Genomic DNA, 22,188 nt, shown 5'->3' with positions numbered 1-22,188 from the left:
TTCTTCTTCTCCTTTTTTTTTTTTTATCAATACAGTGTGTCTTCTGAAAAAGACACAAAACATTACATTTTTTTCAGTGTAAGGCCAACAAAAAATGTACAGACAAAGACTTAAAAGAAGAAATAAGGACAGTTATTATAATCAACTATGGAGCTGGCCACTCCACAACTACAGGGAACTGCCACAATCATGAGCTCAAAGAGGGAATTCTAAGTCTGGGTCAAGTGGCATTTTCATAGAGTTAGCCACAATTAGGTTTATACAGTAAGAAAACAAAGAATCAGACAAAATGTGCCCAGACAGAGAACAGCTGAACAGCAAGGCGGTCTGTTTTTTACTTTCAGGACTGCCTCTGGTATTAAAAAGCATTACATGCTGTGTTGCAGCTTGGGAACTTCTTTTAACTTTCACTTTCTATATTTACATTTGCCAAATCTTATACAGAACAGGTGTGATCACGCGGCGTATTTCTTTCTTTCTTTCTTCTAACCACTTTACTTTGTATTTGGCTGCATGAGCTTAAGTCATACTTTACTTAAAGTCCAAGGACACGGCTGCACATAAAATGCAACCATATTTATTTGTGGAAATTCAAATTACAATCACTGTCAACTTTTTTGTCATATGTAGTTTCGATTCCCAACTGATTAAATAGGTACAATAGAAACTATGGTACGCAGATGGACTTGATGTAAAGTGTAACCTAATATCATTTCATATTAGTTTTGGTGCAGAATATAAGTAACACACCTTCAGTCTCGTGCTTTTTCAGCAAGACCTCTCAAACCTTTTGCTCCTTTGTGTTCAAGACTTAAATTTCAGAAAATCGTTGGAAATTCTCTGATAGTGTTTCTTCTCCGTCCAACTCCCTCCATTTGTGCCAGAAGCTGTTCTTGCCATAGTTGTGGACTCAGACTGGCAAAGAGGCTGGTAAGACGCTGTTCCTACTCAGGTCAGGGTGGATTATGGGTTAATGACATGCAATGACTGGCGAGCTGCATACATGAGCATGGGGGCTGAAAATGTAACAGAGTGAATGTAAGGATTCTCAGGCCACTATGTTTTTTTTTTTTTTTTAACTCTCAGCTATGTTCGCCACAGGGAAGGAGCTACTATCTAATTAGAGTCCATTTTAACAAGGATTCAAATAAAGTAGGGGTCTCTTATATCTGAGCAATTATACTGCAAACCTAAAAATCACTAGCGTCACGTGTAGCGTGTTTATAGCTAAGCATGTCACAGCATCCTTAATATAGATGATAAATGAGAAAAATATCTTTACGGGTTGATCAAAGAAGTCCTCCCTTTAAACTTTCAATATGCCACAGACCGAATTAATTCCTGTGTTTAGCAAATAGCACACTGTGCGTTGTGATAAAAATCAGCACTGACTTTTTTCAGTGTTATTATACATAACCTTGTGAGGATATTTCATCAGGCCTAGGACTGAGCTTGAGTATGGCAGTGGTGGTTTGCAAAGATGGTGTGGATGGATAGATGGATGGCTGGATGGATGGATGGTTTGACGTAGGACAACTAGCAGGACTTGCGGGTGTGTATCGGTAAATACCTCCAGATGATTTGACTGAATTTGTATAATTGAAAACACAGTTTTGTGTAGCATTTTTTTTCCTTTACAATAAAACAATCATGTTGTTCATAGCCACATACATATATACATACAGTGGTGATGCCCCCATGGATGCAAGGTGGATTAACCTTTTATGTATGATTATATCACAACAAACCAATACAAATCAATGGCCCAAATCTATCATTTCCAATAAGTGTCTTTTTAATGCCTTTGATCCTGTGATGAAGTAGTGGCTAGAGTCCCAAATACATTCATATTAGACTTCCTCCTGCCTTTACAGATTAAAAAAAGTGAAAGTAGCCTATAGAATAGCCCCAGTATCAGTCATAAGAGACAAACTTCATTGTACTCTATAATCAAGTGTTTGAAACAAGAAAGACCATTTTCCTTGAAATACCACTCGTTGGGTTACACAGATAAGTTTGTCTTAAAAGTTGGTAAATAAGTATTTTTGATGGTTAGATAAAAATATTTTGAGGGTGGCAGTAGAATAAGCTAATAATGTTAACTGGTCATTCAACTGGGCAGTGTGCATGTGGTCCAAAAATATCAAGCAAATCTATCAATTCCATGTACACACATAGTAACGCCTGGTGGTGGCTCGAAAGTAAATGTCATGGATTCACCAAAACCTTTATGATTCACTTAAAGAATTTGCAATATCTTTGATATGTTGCTTTGAACCAGTGTGCTGGACAGACAAAGCTGACAGCTGACCTCTGGACACACATCACCATTCATAGGCTCTGCTGCTAGCAGGTCCAGAAGCTTTGCCACACTACAGCAGCACAAGCAGACTATTAACCTTGCCACCAAATATAAACATTTAATTATTAACACGATCAGAGTTTAATTCCACGCAGTGTGTGTTCTTTGTGAGACAATTGCCATTTATAATGGGCAGTGTAGCACTACTCAAGGAATGAAAGTTAACTGCAGTATTTCACAATGTCTCAGTATGTCTGGATGCAAGTTTAATATGATGTGTAGAAATTTTCAGACTGCTTGATGAGTTCCACTTTTCAGTGACTTTAAGCTTGAGATAACACTTTCCAGAATACAGAGTCTGCAACCATGTGATCATGTAGGATACTAAATATATCATCCACCACCTTTAAACTCAACATCAAGCTAGTAGCCAAAACTAACTGAACTGTTAAAGCAACGGTCTTTTCTGCAGACCTTAAAAGGTATTTTTATACATCAACAGCTAATGATATAATCTGAAAGCAGCATTGATTTGTGGTGGTTTGCGGAACAAAGCTGTTATGTTGGTCATAACCTGCCTTGTAGCATGCCAGGATATTTAAAATAAAGACACACTATTGTGTGTTGATTTTATTCCCCTCTGTTTGTTTAAAGAAAATGTATACAATGGGTAAAGCAAAGGAGGTGAGTCACTACTAATACCAATGGACTTGAACACAACTGTAATATTAAAATATAATAAATCAAAGCAAACCAAATGAATAATCTGGATTTTGTAAAAGGCTTAATGCACATCTTAGATATATTCCACTTGTGCAGAGCAGACTTTAGAAGGACCTGTTATTCTTGTGTCTCATTCCACTCAAATGAAGAAGATACTGTACAAAAAATGCCAGTGTGCTAACACATGGGCACCATGTAGACATGTTTTGTTCGTTTTCTTCTTTTGGTTCATGGAACCTAATTATCCAGGACTACTAAATAATCTTCAAAATTCCACTGGATCCAATGTGGAAACAGATGAAAACATTTAAATGTACTATACAAACTTATACATGACAGCATCTTTAGCTCATGATAGATCTTATTTTTACAAAGTGAAAAATGCTAATGAGTCAGACAAAATGTATGGAAAACTGTATTAACAACATAGAAAAAAGACATAATAAAGCGATTCCCTACCAGACCTACCGTACTCTCTACGCCCCCCAGCTAAGCTACGGGCGCCTGAAATGGGGGGGAAAAGAAAAAGGAAAACAAACAAACAAACAAAAACAAAAATGTGATAGCTTAGTAGAAAAGCAAAGCATATTGAGAGGGTCAAAGTAAAAGACACTGTGCCAGGCCCATGTAGTGTATTTGCAGTGTGTTAACATGTGTAGACTATGGACACAAAAATACTACTTTTGCTGTTGCTTAGTTTTACCTTTGAATGCCATTGTAAAGCTATGATCCCCATTTGTCATTTAAATTACCATAAACATAAACATTATAAACATTTTAATCCATGGTTTTATATCAATTTATGAAAAATACATAAGGCCAATAAAAGTTTTGAATGAAAAATCACAAGAAACACCACAATAAGCAAAGAAAGTAAAAACAAAAGTATCACACTGTTGTCATTTGTTGAACAAAAAAAGAAAAGAAAAAAAAAAGCTTAAGCTAACAAATGCAGACTAAACTATGGTTTTCAAAAGGATGCCTTATAACTTTGACAAAATCTGATTCACCAAACAATACAGTCTGAGATCCCTGAAAATTGCAAGATGAACAGAGTAGCATGTTTTTCTCCAAGACACCTTGAATAAATGCAGGAAGAGAACACATGTAGAAAAGGATTTATATTCCAGCAGATTACAGGTTCAGGTGAGATCAGATTCCATCCAAAAACCTTTGTCCTAATAACTGGACTTCACAGAGTTGGTACAGTTGCTGCATCAAATCTCTGGATGACAACAAAATGTAAACAAAAAACGAATTAGGTAACTGACTACATACTGTAACATATTAGATACTGTAGACAATTCAGAATCTCTTACAAATAATTAAATATTTCATTACACAAAATACGATTGCATGGATTGGAAATAGTTGAAAATACCCTTTGACAATTTCTCCTTCGTCTAAATGTATATCTTTCACGTAATATAATTTATATAATTAATTTTAAAATAATATATCTGTATATATCTGTATTTTTGCTACATTTTAACTTGCTTTAAGGGAAGGGTAATTTCTTTGGGCTAAATAATGAAATGATAATGAAACACTGAATTAAACCTATTTAGAGCATTGGTGAGTTCCCTGGCATCAATCAATCACCAGTTTGCAGTTCATTTGTCTATAAATTTAGTAGAAGGTTAAGCATTTGTACAGCATTTCCAATTACATTATCAAAGGCTTCTTTTTTTCCCTTTTTTTTTTTTTTTTTTTTAATAATTTTGCTGTATTCAGTAAATAAATCATCACTGATAAACATATGATTGTTTTGTTCTGTATATGAAATCACAAAACACGCAAATGCTACAACATGGCAGGAATCTCGCCAACAAAGTGTTAGATTGTAGGATAGCTATAGGCTAAAATGAGAGAAATATGAATGAAATAACTGTTTTGCAGGAAACACTAAAAGATACTTTAGTGTTGCCTGTGGCTCATGCAAAAAAAAATAAAAAACTTCTTCAAACAGATCATATCTATAACTGCAAACATTTTTGATGATATATAACAAGGAACAAAGGACTTGCATAGAATGAATGAATGTAGATTGGAGACATCATGGTTGGCCAGTCTTCAGCACCTTTAAATTAGTTTGCATTCCCCAAACAATGGGAAAAGATGTAAGTGAGGAATGCATCTGCAATCCCCTCCTAATCATTCAGAAAGCAAAAATATGGATACAAGCCTTTCCACAGTTTTTTTTTTTTTTTTTAAATATATATATATATTTATATATACTAAAATGGTCATAGGCTAAATGTTGTCACAGTCATATGCCTTTCATTGATATCTTTTATGATTTAAATATACAGCCTTGGGCTGGTCTAGAAGTGAAAACTCAAAATTCTTTGTTTTGGGTTTATAACAACAATAAATAGGTTAGAAGCCTTAAAAAATCGTATGTATTGCAAATAGTAGAGAATGACAACAATAAACTTGAGCTTATTCCTTCCCTATTATTGTTTGTACCAAAAATGTATAACCTAATAAAACATCACATTAACAGCTAAAGAGCTGCTGCCCAGCAAAACCTGCCTTAACACGGTGTTCCTCTGTAACATGTAGATTAGATTATCAAGGCAATTAAATCATTTAGTTGGGCTGTTAAGCTCAGGCTTAATGAGTTATTTATTTCAACAGGTGTGTGTTGTGGAGCTACTGCAAGAACTCAAGAGGAAATGTCTGCATTTGTTCTTTTGTGGCTTCAACTTTAATGCTGATCTTACCTCGAGTACAGCCTCTGTATAAATATCATCTTTTCAAAATGCCACTTTTTCTGCAAATATTGTCTTTTGGTCGTGCAAAGGGGGAAGAAGATCCACTCTCTTTATAAAGTGAGAGATGATGCCTCTCTCTCTTTATTAAGTCTTTTTGAAAGGTTCACATTTCAGTCAGGGTCTGATACATACAGCTTTCCCGTGGTCCTGTGCTGCAGTGATCATCCAAAGATAAGTGCTGTCAAACTTTGTTGTTTGTTGTTGGCCTCAGTTCGATGCGCCTTAGTATTAACTTTGGTGCGCCATGTTGATGCAATAGGACAGTGGAGTGGATGAGTGGTTAAAGGGGAATGTCAGTAACGAATGAGCAGCTATTATTTTATTAGTGACAGACAAAATGAGTAATTAGCCAAATACAGCGGATGATTGAGGGTTCCAACCCATTAAGGTTTGACAGGAGCCCAGCTAAGCCATCACTAGTGAGGCGGTGTTAGTACATTCAGCGGTACTATACTGCACCTCTGGGGACATGTCGAAGAGGTAGAGGCCCTCAGTGGCTCTGATTGTCTACTTATAGGGACCAATGTTTCTCTGTTATCTTTCAGAGATGATGAACTGCCAAAGTTATCATCTACCATGACTACAGAAATGTGACATAAATGCTAGAATTTAATTCAAATCTCTAAACAAAATTTACTCAACAATAAATTGATTTTACCTTTTGTTAGACAATTTCTTCTAGAGTTAAATTAAATAAATTTAAAAAACTGAATATTTAAGACACTTTATCAAACGTTTAACTCTGGTCACCACTGTGTGAAAAACAACAGGCGAAACACTGGTGTGAACTACCAACTTCCTTACGGGGTGAAAAAACAGCTGCATGATGAACATGAACAAAAAATGCAGACAGATCTTGAAGACTGGAAAAAGTGCTGTTTGGTTTAGAACCACAATAACTACTATAACCCCTCTCAGCGCCGCGAGAACACCATGTAACTGCAAACAGTACAAGTATTGAATATAAGTTTCTCTATATACAAAATGGTACATTTATATACATATACAGAGTTTGAACATGAATGCAGTTTGTGCAGGAATGAACTGAAGCCAATACATTCATAGTTCATGATCACTGTGAATCCGTCTTACTGTTTTACTCTCCACATGCTGTTACTCTTTGTAACCAGTCAAAATGATTCATCGTAAACAATTTTGGTCAGGGACTAAGTCCTCAGAGCTTTGAGACAGTGCAATAAATACAGTGTTTCAGAGGATTTGACTTTTACAAATTTTATAGGGGTTATAATAAGTTGTTATCAGCACTATTTACTGTTTTTTTAAATTTATACAGTTACATCTTGATGCTGTGTGGTCCATCGGTTCACCACTTAGAACAGTTTTGTACAATGGAGATATTCAAAAATGCCCATTTCACCTGCAACTGGCTACAAAATGGATGAAGGCCATGGAAAAGGAATGCTTTGATTAGGATAACTAAAACGTAAAGTGTAGGTCAATATATTCTTAAATAATGTATTATCTTCAATGCATTCATTAAAAAACTAGGGTTTATAAAGTTATTCACAGTATTTTTTCAGTATATTTAGGTGCTTAAGAGAATGTTTCTACATGAAGAGAAACTGGAATGAACATGAGCTATTCAAATTCATGTGCAGAAACAGACCAACGTATGCCTCACCGCACAATAGCTGATTATTGAGTGTTATCATTAAATATCCCTCACTTTTCTGATCATGCTTACTTGAATTGACTTTTTCTCCGAAGGCTGGATATTTAAGACAGTGGAGGGAAGATGATGCTGCACTTGTTGGCACTTGAGGATCTGAATGTCAGCCACATTCTCTCTCACTTTCTTATGTTACCTTATTCTGATTACAAATCACTCTCTTTTATTTCATGGCTAAGCAAGACACTTGTTAAAAGATTGCTTGAACAATACTGTAACCTGTTCAAGAGATGACAGACTATGTGTCTGCATAGAGTAAAGGGACATCTAACAACAGCATTGCCCTGCTTTTCTTGATAAATGTCGGGATTTTACCCTGGCTTCCTCGCCTCATTTTACAGTATGCGTAGAATGTGAATGATTAGAATGACATAGACAGATATGACATGGGCCCACTGGTGTACTTTCTGCTCCACAGTTCTAAACTGGCGCTTCTGTGACCACCTGTGTGGCCACCTGTGTCTGGCTGCTTAGGAGCCTTTTGCCTTTTGTTGATCTCCCATGGGAAGTCCTCTATTGGAAGTGGGCTGGCAGGGCTGCCTGAGCCCTCTGGTGTGCTCTCAGGAGTTCCCTCTATAATCTCGATTCTAGGTGGATCCATCAAATCCATGATGCTGAAGGGTGCTGGCTCTGGTTGGCACATCACTGACTTGTCCTCGGTGTTCTGTCGAACAGACCAGCTTGAGCCTGCCTGAATTCCTATGGACACTCTGTCGTCGGTTTGTGTGGTACTGTCGCTGCAAGGCTCCCGACACAAAGTCCACATATTGTAGCACTGAGTAAAGTTGAAGAAGTTGCTGTTGAAAGTTTTTAATTCTCCACAAACATCTCTTCGCAGCTCTGCTAGCTCATAGCGCATTGCTGAGATTTCATCCTTCCACTGCATGTTAAAGGCAGCAACCATGTTCGCAGACTCCTTGAAGGCCTGAATGGCCTGAGGGACTGGTGGCTCAGAGGTGGCTATGGGTGAGGCAGTAGGGACCCTGTATGAAGGCGGTGATGCTGGCGGGACAGAGATGGCTGTTACGGTGGAGCTAGTACTGTGCTGGCTGCGAGCAGCCGCAGTCTCTCTCTCCAACCTCTCGAGCTCCGCATAGGCAGAGGAGCTAGCACCATCATCATCCTCTATCATGTCGTCATTTAGCAAAGATGTCCCATCCACAACATCATATCCCTCTGGAAGAAAAATGTGAATATGCAAACAGAAGGACATTCAAGGTGAAAGGAACAGCTGGAGTGTGATTTGATTTGGATTCTGAACTAGAAAACAAACACATATCTATGGAAAACATACAGTATGTGAGTGGCAGGTTCCAAAGACATACAAGATCAGATCCATTCATTTCCTATTTGGTTCTAAGGGTTAAATAAGGGATACGCACCCACCATATGTGGTGTGCTGTTCAAAGGGCAACATGCTTGCACTAGAGCTGTACAAACATCAGTAAAAGTTTTAGACTTTTTTTTTCTTTGCTTGAACTTTTGTGGTATAAGTTTTTCAATTAAAAAAAACCACCACAAAAAGAAAAACAATTTATACATAAGAGCAATCCAACATGCAATAGAGATACAGTCTTCCAAAGTCACTACAGACTTTTTTGAAAAAGGATCTTGTGTCCCTTTACATCAAAAGATAACGATAAACTCACATACTGTAGGCTTTTCACAATGTTTTTACACTGCCTTCTCAGTCATCTCAAGGCTTCTTTCCATCTTTTCACTGCACAGCACAACAAAGAGTGAATTAAACATGAAATGCATCATTGTTAAACCATAAATCCATTTTCTGAGAACCCTTTTCTGAAGACATTTTAAATGTTTCTCAGTGACTTGAAATTTGTGCCATTTTGTGCAAAAGAAAAGATGTAAAGGGAGTAGAAGAATCACAACCCACTGGGCCAAGAAGCAGATATGAACCCTATTGAACATATCAGGTCCAAGGTGGCTGATTAGACCATGTGGAGTAGTAAGTAACCCGGTGAGGGGAGGGGTCACCCTCCCCCTTTAGGGCTGCACCAGGGAGAGGCTGCAATCCCACAGTCAAAGACAGCTGACAAACTCAATGCCAAGGGTTAGACTTTGCCACATGTGGCCTTTAAAGAAGTCAAATTTTCATGGAAAGAAAAAAATAAAGTTCACACATGTACAGCAGACAGAGGCTGCTCTTACAAATGATTGGAGACAGTGGCAATGCGATAACATTCAGTGCTATTTTATGGTTGCGACATGAAAACATTCTGAAAAGTTTGGGAAGTACATCTCTCATACATTTACACTTACAATGTGGTCTAAGAACACTTAAAATAGAGACATGGTAAACAACTCACAAAATCCAGCATCACATTCATCACTGTAATCAATAATCTGATGCATCAAAGTTTTAAGAATAAATCAATGAAAATGTCTGAGGTTTTATGAGTTGTTTGGCACTGTGTTTGCTACTTAGGATAACATAATGAGATACTTCTACCAATTACATATAAACTCTATGTATCTATTATTTTTACTGAGAAGGCAGTGCAAAAACACACATATACATAGATATATGTATGCGTGTCAACATTAAAATACCTGCAACAATCATCACTGATGCCTCCAGTTGTTCTTTCCCCCTGGTTATCCTTCAAGAGATGGATGGTCAAATGGAGAGGGGTTTGCTGCTCGTCTGCCCTATGGAGCATCATGGGATCCCTTCCCCACTCAAGGGCCCACTAGCCTCTGGGTTTGGTTCATAAGCTGCTTAATTATTGGCTAGCACTGAACTCTAACATAAAAACATGATTTCAGGAATCAGTGATTTTCTTAGATACCTTGGTTAAATTATTTTATTTTATTTACAGTCTGGGTTGTATGGCAGGTGACAGCACTATATCACTAATCACCATCTAGGGAACACTTTCTCTTGGTTGCTATAACCTTATCTAACATATTGTAATTGGTGCACCATGCTAATCTTCAAAATACAATTTCACAACATATTGTACAGTCAACTACTTGTTTTTAGCCCATATAGAGTTGACAGATTTAGAGCAGAGAGCTATATGAATAGAGTTCAGCAAATGAGACGGTGGGATTGGAGAACACTCCTTTATCCTTAGTACTTCTGTCACATCGAAGAAATCGCAGATGGAAACCCAATTGAAGATGAAAGGATTCCAAAAACAAAACTCCAGATTTAACAAGAAAACAAAGTCAACAAAATGAGTAAAAGTGCAAATGTCTCCAATATTAAACTGACAGAAAAGTGTACAAAAACAATAAAAATCCAGGCCATAATATTAAAAAAAAATTGTAAAAAAAATGCATGTAATTAGAGAAAAATGTTTCAATAGGGTTCATAGCTTTACTCTTGCAGGCAAACACCAAATACACTTAATGAGGGAGTTACTGTAGAGACTCTGCTTGCACAAAGAACCTGAAATGCTAAATTAAGAGTTATATTGCTTGGACTGTGTCGCACAAAACCTTGAAACCCTTGCACGTTGTATTAAAAAAGAAGCATGTACTAAAGATTAAATATGCAAGAGTCAATGCACAAAACACACTGATTTCAGAAAATCAGTTGCAAAAGATGCTGAGTTTAGGGTCACTGACGTACAGTAATTGTGTAATATGACCAGTAATATTAAATATACTCAACTGGAAACTTGCAGTTGAAGTCCTTTAATAGCAGTCACGAAACATTCATTAGTTATTTTGGCTTTGACCGCTGCTCACAAGCTTGAGCTTCATGCAACACAATACAACAATAATTGAAGGTTGTACTTCTCAAAATCTTGGAATATACCATCAGCGGACAGTTCTTTAGTGCAACCAGCATGTATGTGTGTGCATGTGGTCTAGTCTCGTTGACTTACCTTTATTTGTTTACTAGATTGTTTTTTTTTGTTTTGTTTCGATTAATTTTAATAGGTCAATTACAAGGTCAATTAAAAGTATGTGCTAATGCGTTGGTAGAACAAAGCAGGGGGAGGACAGGGGAAGGTTTGTTAGGTGTAGCTATTCCACACAAATATGTCACCAACCTACCACTCCCCTTCCCCTGGCCTGTTTCAGACATCACCCCTCCCTAGGTAGCTCACACGCTTTGCACAACACATATATAACACCACAGTTTAACATGCTTAGGGTGGGGCCTGTTTCTCTATGGCATGCCATGTAATGTGGCTGTGCTGTGTTGTCATAATGTGGCCGTGTGATGCCATCTGAGTGTTTAAAATGTAACCCTCCCACCCTCATCCTCGTTTACAGCTTGGCAACACCACAAGTGACCAATCAGAAGCTTGGCTAATGATGCATGAGTCGTGCAAAGTATCACACAAGCAAATTTATCTTAGCATTTGGGAGAATGCAGTGGCAAAAACAAACACACGCACACTGTAGCTTCCAAAGAAAAAACTGGAATCATTCAGCCTGGCATCCCTGAAGCTCAAGGGTTCCCCACTGTACATATGTAGGTATGTCAAGTTTGTGCGCATGTATAGGATGTATGAGGATATGTAACTAAGCCCTCTCTCATTTGGGGGGGTTGTTTTACCTGTTGTGGATCTGAGAGTTGAAGTGACAGTGGAGGATGTCATTGAAGGCAAGCAGTCGTCATCTTGGGAATAACCAGCCTGAATTGCACGGAGGTAACTGTGGCTTCGAGTGCGGAACGAACCAGGCAGGTCCAAGGCCTCCATGGCCTGGGATTCTACTTCACTAAAAACGGACTCGCAAACTGACTCAAACTGGCCATTGATCTCAGTCTCACTCACCTGAGAGACAAAAACAGGAATAGCAGTCCTTAATTTTTCCTCTTCCTTTCTCTTTCTCACTTTGATTCTTCCCCTTTGCACAGCAAATATGAAGGAGTGTTAGCATAAGGGAACGCCACTGTCATTTTCGACCTTAAACTGAATAAATGTCAGATCAAATGAAAAAAATGCAGATGACAACAAAAAAACAATCAGAAATATATATATGCAGTTTGTGTTATAAAGCATTCAATTTACCACAAACCCCAAAACAAAGATACACTGTATATTTAATGCTACTAGAAAATAGGAAGAACACATGGTATTTGTAATTCTTTATCATGTAACTGTAGCAAGTGTCTTAGAAATATACTAAACTGCTTGACTAGACACAAGTTGAATTCATTTCCTGATGTTAAGGTCACACTCATGTCCATATGAAAAGGAACTTTCTATCTGCTTTTCTATCTTGTGTATCATGTGTTGCCTTGTCCTGTTCACAGATCCTATTCACTCTGTATAGTTTTAGTCAGGTCTGAAATATGTACACTTGTGTATTTCAACAGTTAATGTCAGTTTTTACTCAACTGTGCAGCAGATCAATATTCAATGGACATAATCTGGTCTCTTTCTTCTTGCTTGAGTTTTAAACATATTAAATTATTACAAAAACTGGCAGGATTGCACAAATTATTTAAGAGATCAGAATCTCTCCTTCTGCTACTCCTTGTCCATTTAGAGGCTTTGTTGTTGGCTGTGTCACAGATCTTCTTACTGTAGCAACCACGTCTTATGCCACCATGGAGGTCCAAAACAGACTTGAATAATTGATCCATCTGTATAGATTCATAGCAGGGTATTTAAGAGGGAGGTACCTGGAAAGGTTGGTGTGTAATGTGAGGTTAGAAATTAAATGATTGTATGTCTACGTCTAGTCTCCATTTTTAGTACATTACGTGAGAAAAATAGGCAAAGTTAACCGAACTGCCACAAACTGCAATAATAGAGTTGTATAATGACAATAGAGTTATGAATTGTGTATCAGTAGCCTATCCCAGACATCAGGGTCCAAACTGATACCAAACTTATATCTTGTTTTCTCAATTAGGTACAATTTTACATTTCTTTATAGCACAAAACAAAAAAGCAAACTGTAAACAACATTAAACTGCATGTAGAACTGATTAAGAGGTAGGATATGAGTTAAAGCCTCTATGCCTTGTCCAAAACAGCAGTTAGTTCTGCCTAGTGACTTCAGGTGAGACATCCAAGGCTACAAGCTACCAATTAGCTGTGGATCTCCAGTATGGACACCTGTAAATGTTTCATGTCTCTGTACACACAAAGCTACTATATACACAACCGTATAACATAAGGTCTCATTCGTGCCCAGGTGTTGCCTCTGTGCGATGCATGTTTTGCGACTCACCTGGCTGACGCAGCTAGCCTGACTGAGGGTGCTGACGGCACGCATGTAGCTCTGGTTGCGAGAGCGGAAGGGTGGGGGATGAAAGGTGGTGGCAGGGTCCAGCGTGACACTAGGATGAGGCCGCATATCTCTTGTGGTTTGCAAGTGGTAGCCCTGGCTGAACAAGAACAAGGGGTAGGGACAGACACCATTTCATAGTTCAAAAGTCACAAATGGAACATTGCTGGATAACACTGCATTTAAGGAATCTGTTGACTCGCATCATGACTGAATGTCCAAAATACATGTTAGTCACTTGAATGACTCATCTCTGCATAACACTTTTTAAACTGTGGACTATTTTTATTAACATGAGTCATGATCTTGTAGTCTAGCTTCAGGTGTCCTGTGAGAAAACAGTAAGTCTTCCATCCCAAAACTACAAAGACCAGGTGTAGCTGGGATTTGTTTCCTGTGAAATAATGAGGGCCTGGAGCCACAATAATACGAGATTATTACAGTCTTCACCAAAAAACACAAGGGGTGTTTGTTTGTGGACAAAGGCAGAATCAATCAGAACCCTGCAGAGATGATGGTAACAAATATAGCACTGAGTGGCAGTGGGAATGACGAATGCATGATGCCTCCCCGGGTTCACACAATTTGGCTGTATGTGAAAGCCACACTGCCTGAAAACAAACAGTCACAGAGAACAAGAAACTTGAAGAACAAGCTTAGTTAGGATGGGAGGGTGAGGCAATAATGTCCTCTGATTACACTCAGTGAAACACTACGCACTTTGTGTTGGTTTGCCAAGAAACTGACACAGATGACCATCATCCCCATTTACCAGAAAGAGGTGATTAGGAATGAATAAAGTTAGCGAACCCTAACAAGTCAAACATTGGTTTGAAAACACAGTTGAGTACCAGGTGATCTAAACAATGTTTATAATTGAACACTGCCCAGGTCTTCTGAATAATGAACCCCTAGTGTTCTGCAGAAGAGCAAAACAACACATAATCTATATGTTAACAATGATTTATATAATACTATAACGTTAATAATGGCAAAGAAGCTGTATATTCAACTTGAACAAAAGCTGCACATTGTAACCATCATGAAAATAGGATAGGAAATACTACAAGGCTTGGTATACCAAATAAACTAGCATCCAAGGGTGACTTTTTAATCAAAGACAAAAAAAATGTATTTCTAGGAATAAACTACAAAAGCAAATACATTCAGCCCTTTGCTGTATTACCGACAACACACTTCTCAGCTCTTAGACTTCTCATCATGGAGTATAACTTAACAAAACAGCCAGTAACTTGAATGGATCGTTCTTCATCTACCAGTGTTTCAACATTCAAGTCTGCTCTCTCAGATCTGACACTGTATAACTATGAAAGACTTGCCAACAGTGTGAAGCAGAGTGTTTGTGTGAGGTACTGCAAAAATATTGAACTTGCTCACCAGAAGGGTCCCAACCCAAACCAACATGGTTCTACATAGCTCACCACAGCACTGCTATACCTGAGCTGATGACAGTATTTTCTAAATACTTAACCAACAATGCTCAAGAGAAAGTTAATATTGACATTATAAAAGTAAGTGAACAAGTAATTACAGTTAATACAGTTATCCAGGCAACCGTAGAATCATATTATACACGTGAACAAAAACTGCAGCAATTTTCCTTGGAATTACCAAAAAATATTAAAATTCTTTTAACTGTCAGTGACAGATAAACAAAGAAGAGCATCAGCAAACTATATTTTTACCTGGATGGCATGTAGATAAAGCAGTGAGTCACAGTTAAACAGCACTTTAAAACAAAAAGGCTGAGGCTGTGAATTACAACTATTGACTGCAAGGTTCAGATTTATGCAAAAAAACAATTTAGCTGTTTCTTGCTGTTTCTTTCTTGCTGAAAACCTACATAAAAAGACAAAATATATTTTCAACACAAAGATTTAGTTTTAGTGACACGTCCAGCAGAATGTATCTCGCCTGTTGATTTTGAACAAAAATGGTTTACTTCTCTCAAATTCACATTCTGGTTATTGTTATTCCCCAAAGTTATTATTGTTAAAGGAAAGTGTGTACATTTGTTATACAATGCTGCTAAAAAATAAAAAATAAAAAAAAGGTTAATGCAGCGCTGAGATGTTCTGTCACTACGTATTATAATTAAATGTGCTGATCAAAGAAAACGCTGATGTTGCAGTGGAATTTCAGACTTTTCAGATGTGTGAGAAAGTCAGCATTTGCACCAGTACTCTGCATGACAGCTCTGACACTGTGTGACATTGTGAAGCTTAACCCAAACCATTTGTACTGACCTATAGTCTATATATCATTTGCCACTATTGTTGTAATTTCAGGCCAATTCATGTTTGTGCTTTTCACATCTGTGTCTGCAAGAATATGTGTGGAGTAACTTTCATTATCAACCCAGTCTACGAGAGTCTGTGCAGACCTGTCTGCAGACATCCACCTAGAGGCCAAAGTTTGTGACCTTGTGGACCACACACATGCACATGTACCAGGAAAACAAACGTCACCTTAAACAAGTGCTTCCTATGAGGAGAGGCTATTTGAGGAGATTCTCGGTCTTTCACACATTTAGAATTCATCACTGAATTACGCTGAGTAGAAAGTCGCTGCTGGACTTTGAAGGAGCTTTGATTTGTACATGCTTTCCATTAGTGGAACTCAAACACAGTAGTCCTAATTTCTCCCAAAATCCTGTGCTATATGTCCACCTACTGTGCTCTGCACACCTCAGGATAATCACTGACATAGTGGTACAGCCCAATCTCTATCTAGCTGCTATATATCGTAAAAAGTGTAGAAAGTCACAGTCTTTCAGAAACATCAATGGAAGCCCCATGTTTCTCTTACCTTTCGTAGTATGAACACAACCTTATGTGCATCTAGCCAAAAGTCTAAGTCTTGTGTCCTCAGACTTGATGAGAGCCACACTGCATTAAAACCTAAGTAAGTAATAGTTAGCACTTTCAGATCGAAGCACTTTATGAGTGAGGTGGAAAGGCCTACCTGTGGGAGTCTAAATGATGTCTCTGCATGGCTGATTTGAGGACAAGAGCATCCGGCCGAATGGCCTTCTGTGGAGAGGTCTTAGGACTGGCGTCAGAGTCCCCGCTCTCATCATCCACCTCGCCCATAGCTTTGACATAGCTACTGCTTCGCATCCGTCGACATGGGATCTCCTCATCTTTATCACCTGGGTATCCACTCCACTCATCCTGGGGCACCTGAGGGAGATAACATCCCTGCATTAAATACCACATTCACATTTATAACCATAAGGTTGTATTAATCGATCAATTCTTTGTTTACATGAGCAGTTATCTGTGGTGGCTTGTTAAACAATGCATTATATGAGGATGCTGTGCTCAGAGAAGAAATATCAGGTTTGTACAGGCTTGTGTAAATGAGATATTATTTACAAGTACAATGGGACCCAATTAGCCAAATGAGTGTGAGAAGTGTATCAAACACACAGCCGGATAAGTTCTGGTTGGTTTTTACTCTAACAGAAAATTAAGCTGATTTACATCCCTGGTCTCAGACTCCACCTCTGTTTAATTCCCCTCTGAGCCTGCTTTCAAATTAAACCATCTCAGTGCCTGACCTTACTCTACCCATATATCATTCTTGAAGTAAAAAACATTAACTGCTTTAATATAGCTATGGAACTTTGCTTCAAAAAGTGTGCAATAAAGCAGTACAGTTTTCCTGTATTCCTGACATTCTCCAGTGGTGCAGCAGAGAGTCTTACAGTAAGTACACAAAACACAGTGGACATTTAAAACGTGTTAAATGAGTTTGTTTATATAAACTCAGTATTACATATGCACCAGTTCAGGCAGGACACCTGCATCACATTTAACACTGATTTCAGAATTACATATGTTAAAGTTTGCCAATGGCTCTGCTCTGGTGATATTCTGGCACAATATGACCAGCAGAACATAGATGCTGCCTCCAATTAAAATCCCCACAGCAGAGTCTGAGATTAACAATATTTTGATTAAAATGAATATAATCAGATAAGCTGTTTTAAAATATAATCAGCCAGGAGGAGGTGAAGGAGGAGGAGGGAGGTGGAATGCAGATCAGTATTATAGGCCAATCCAGGAGCAGTGTGGTGAGCATTAGAGCAAGCAGAAAGGAGGAACACTGTCTTGGTTGTAAGGCTCACTAATAGGGAGGGCTGTCATTCATGAAAATACATTTTATCAAGTCTTCTAGTAATTGGTGGGGGGTGGGAGAGTCCATGTCACAGAAAAGAAGGCACAAAAGTGTTTTTACAGTTTCTATGGCATTCACACTGACTGGTGATATTTCTTCAGTCTTCAAAGACACATTTTAAGGTTGTATTTCCATTCTTTTCATAAAAATATACTAAACTATGCTATTTTGCAATATATTAATGAAGAGTAAATTATACTATTGACGTAACCGAAGGGAACATTTTACTCCAAAGTAAGGTATGTTTTTTAACAAAGCAGTATTCAAATCGTATTGTGACTTTTCACAGTAATTTGACAGACCTTCGTCAGTAGCTGAAATGTACAAAGAAGGTGGCAGATGAAGGGTAATAAGGTGCACAATCTGTCAAATGCTCATATATTAACATGATAGTACCATATAAATGACAATTTAAACATTAAAAGATATGAATTGACAAAAAAAGCTGTATGGTGAAAAGGCAGCGCAGTACAGAGTTTAAAGGAAATGGAAGCCCAGGAACAGGTAAATATTGCAACTGTGTTTAACGACAAAATGCGTGAAAGTTGCCTGAATCAAAAGGTCATTTTTTTTGTCAAGACGTAAAAACTAAAGGCATAATTATGAGGCTTCTTTCCACTGAAAGGAAATCTGACTTTACTGTAATATGTGTTTCAAATGTCAACATTCAAGCTGTAAGGGTTTTTTAATGACAATGACACCTGAAATGCATTATGATTGGCCCACTGGTATAGGGGGGAAAAAAAATTCTCCTGAAAGATTTCTACTGTATGTGTCTCACAGGCATATCATCATTTCTGATAGCAAAAAGGAAGAAAAAAAGTATTGGATCCAAGGCTAAACATTGTGTTTATGTTGTAAATGAAAGCAGTGGCACAAATCAAACTAATGAGATAAACTCACAGCCTCTTAAGGGAAAGACTTGTAGATTTAAGTTACAATGTGCATATTTTCACATGAAAATGATTCAAGCTAGCCAGGGCTTATTAAATAACTCACTAACCACTGTTTTTAGTCTGACATTGGCTGGGAGTGTGTGGAGAAGTGAAGGTAAAGGTGAATCTGGTGAGAGAAATGGTTGAGCACTGTGGATTTAGCACACACATAGAAGTAGACTGATACTGCTGTGGGTTATAAACTGAAACCGAACGGCAAGTTGTAAATAGTTTAGGTGCATCTCAGAAGAAAACATACTTTTAAAAGTTGTTTTAAGAAAATTGCATTCACTTCAGTGGACTGCACATTTTCTTTTTTCAAACCAAATATTTTTAGAAACCACCAACACCTCCTGTCTGCTGGATTCCCCTAATGCAACAGTCCCCAACCACTCGGGCCGCGGACCAGTACTGGGCAATGGCTCATTTGGTACCAGGCCACACAGAAAGAATAAAAACAGAAACAACATTATATTTTTTTATTTTATTTCCAGCGAAGTCTGTTGGGTTTTGATCTTGAAAAATGACTAGACTGACTGCCGTCACTTCCGTCTGTTCTTGTTTCCTGCACTTGAATGTCAGGGTTCATGCCCATCAGTCTGACTGATGCCAAAATGAATACAAAAGAAATGTCTCTGGAGAGCTTCTTTAAAAACAGGGAGAGACTTGATGCTGAGACAGAAAAAACCTTTTTAATAGGAAAAAATGATTATTATTTGTTATGTGTGTGATGACCGGTTTGTAGAAAATTGTCTTCCTTCAAACCGCTCCATGGTGCAAAAAAGGTTAGAGACCGCTGCCCTAATGGATCCATTGCCTGCATTTAGATGGTCTCGAGTACCCTATTTGTAATCCCACATTTCTGTTGTTACATGTAAACGTCATATCCTATTTTCTGAAACCTGGATAAGGGCTGCAAGGTGGTTGGTTAGCACTGTTGCCTCGCAGCAAGAAGGTCACCAGTTCACGTAGAGTTTGCATGTTCTCCCCGTGCAGCGTGGGTTCTCTCCGGGTTCTCTGGCTTCCTCCCACACAGTCCAAAAACATGTTGAGAACAATTGGTGATCCGAAATTGTGTGTGCTTGGTTGTCTGTCTCTAAGTGAAGCCCTTTGATAGTCTATCACAGGCGACCTGTCCAGGGTGTCCCCTGCCTTCACCCTAAGTCACCTCCGGCCCCCTTGCGACCCTAGTGAGGATTAAGCGGTATATAATGGATGAATGGATGAAACCTGGATTAGGCCTTATCTCTGTTTGCCATCCATTCATCCATTATCTATACACATGCTTCATCTTCACTAGGTTTGCAGGGGGGCTAGAGCCTATCCCATCTGACTTAGGGTGAAGGCAGGGGACACCCTGAACAGGTCGGCAGTCTGTCACAGGGCTACACTTAGAGACAGACAACCAAGCACACTCACATTCACACCTACGGACAATTTAGAATCACCAATTACCCGCAACATGTTTTTGGACTGTGGGAGAAAGCCGGAGAACCTGAAGAGAACCCACGCTGCACGGTGGAGAACATGCAAACTCCACACAGAAAGATCTTGGGTGTCCTCACCGGGACTCAAACCGACAACCTTCTAGCTGCGAGGCAACAGTGCTACCACCAAGCTACCTTGCAATCCTTATCTCTGTTTTGAGAAGCTCAAATGTGTTAGCTGGATCACAGTAATATAGAAACCAGGACACTGTTGTATGTATACATTTTATCCTGGCTTCTGACTACTGCTGACTCCCAGCCAAGTGAAGTCACAGAAACACAAACGATCTGGTTGCCTCCTCCTCCTGGGACTTTATGAAGTGGCTCATAACTCTGTCCACCATGCTGCCCTGAACATATGGCTCTATATTTTTTACAGTTTTTTTCAGGAACCCTCTACTCTCCATAACTTACCACAACACTATGGTAACCGAACTGACACTCGTAAATTTGTTTCCCCTGGTCTCATGAATATGTCAGCTGTGTCATCATGAGACCCTATCCCACCAGTCACAGCTCTTCTATATCTTCAGGCACCACTTCTTTGTCTTACTTGGTGACAGTGACAGCCTGAGACCAGTCAAAGGGGAGGATATGTTTCATATTTCCTGCTCTCATCTTCCATTGCTAGATATAAGGTGTATAAGCCACATAACATGATGTTGCCATTTAATAGTGCTAAGCCCACTATCAGCCAAAGTGGCCTCAGTAACCAAAATCAAATTAATTGAAGGCCAGGCTAATAGCTAGAGAAATGTCAGATTAAATTGCCAGTTTGCGTTATAAACAAGTGTTTGCATGAACAACACAAACACAATCATGCAAACTATAATTTAATTGCATGGTAGTGTTTGGTCTAAATTCTTACCAAAATTAAGTTTTCCTTGCACTCCCCACATAAAAATGTGAGTATACTAAATTCAAGGATTTTTATTTATTTATTTTTTTAGAAAAAAATTAACATAATTTTTCAGTCTGAGTATGTTTTATGTTTGTACAGCAAAGGCTGTCTATCATACTCTTGAGACTCAAACCCACAAACTGTCATGAATGGTGTGGAAATACTGCCAATATAAAAACACACAACCTCTTAAATGAGCTTTTACTGACAGCAAGTCTCGTGACTGCGCCTGGAATGATCGCATATGTGTCCGGAATTTCGAGGGTGCGACTATATTTGAAATTACGGTCGCACGGTGCGGCAACAGAAAAATGAGCATCGCTGACTGAAGCACGTGAACGTACGGACCGTAATGCAGCCTGTGAGTCAACTGATCACGATTCGCGAATCAACTTGCTAAACGATCAGCTAACCGTAGTCAGCAAATCAAGGAGCAAATTGACAAAGACAAACAACAAGCACGGTTGGTAGGCGTGTGTATGATTGGCTAGAAGTTTCTGCGACCCTGTGATCTTTCTCAGACAAGATGAAGCGCTCTATTGCTGAGTATTTTTTGAAGGCTTCTCAGCCTTTTGTATTAAGAGAGCAAGAGCGCCCTGAGCCACCGAACAGCCAAGAAACCCCTGATCAACCGGAGCCCACGCCTGATACGGATGTGGAGCACAAGAGCAATGTGGAACCTGATAACGATGTCAAAAGCTCGGACACGGATGATGAGCCCCCAGCCGAACCTTTCCTTTTAAAGTTCATTTAAGTTTCGGAACCAATTCCTAACTGCAAGTGTCCTCCAGAGGAGGACCATCTGCAGAGATGCGGATGCGTCATGAGTCATGATGGCTGTCAAGAAGTCTGTGGTTGTAACCAGTGACATGCGGTCAGGGGAGGCAGGTGAGGCAGAGACATCACAGAAAGAAAAAAATATGTAATGACAAAATAATTTAAATGGTT

The 22,188-nt window shown here is 38.7% G+C and overlaps 1 protein-coding gene across 1 annotated transcript in view; it reads right to left on the bottom strand.

Moving 5' to 3' along the window:
• LOC103359253 (disks large-associated protein 2-like) overlaps positions 1 to 22,188 on the bottom strand; it is a 110,345-nt gene that overhangs the window by 16,853 nt on the left and 71,304 nt on the right. The window contains exons 4-6 of the mRNA XM_008284498.1: positions 16,700 to 16,917; positions 13,658 to 13,814; positions 12,030 to 12,249 (exon numbers count right to left, since the gene is read on the bottom strand). Of these exons, the coding sequence (XP_008282720.1) occupies positions 12,030 to 12,249; positions 13,658 to 13,814; positions 16,700 to 16,917 (595 nt within the window). The remainder of the gene's footprint in view (positions 1 to 12,029; positions 12,250 to 13,657; positions 13,815 to 16,699; positions 16,918 to 22,188) is intronic.

The sequence above is a fragment of the Stegastes partitus genome, unplaced genomic scaffold (genome assembly GCF_000690725.1).
Source record: "Stegastes partitus isolate 25-593 unplaced genomic scaffold, Stegastes_partitus-1.0.2 Scaffold9, whole genome shotgun sequence".
NCBI classification, from domain to species: Eukaryota; Metazoa; Chordata; class Actinopteri; family Pomacentridae; genus Stegastes; species Stegastes partitus.
Note: the sequence above shows the minus strand (reverse complement) of the source record. Positions and strands in the feature narration are given on the sequence as shown.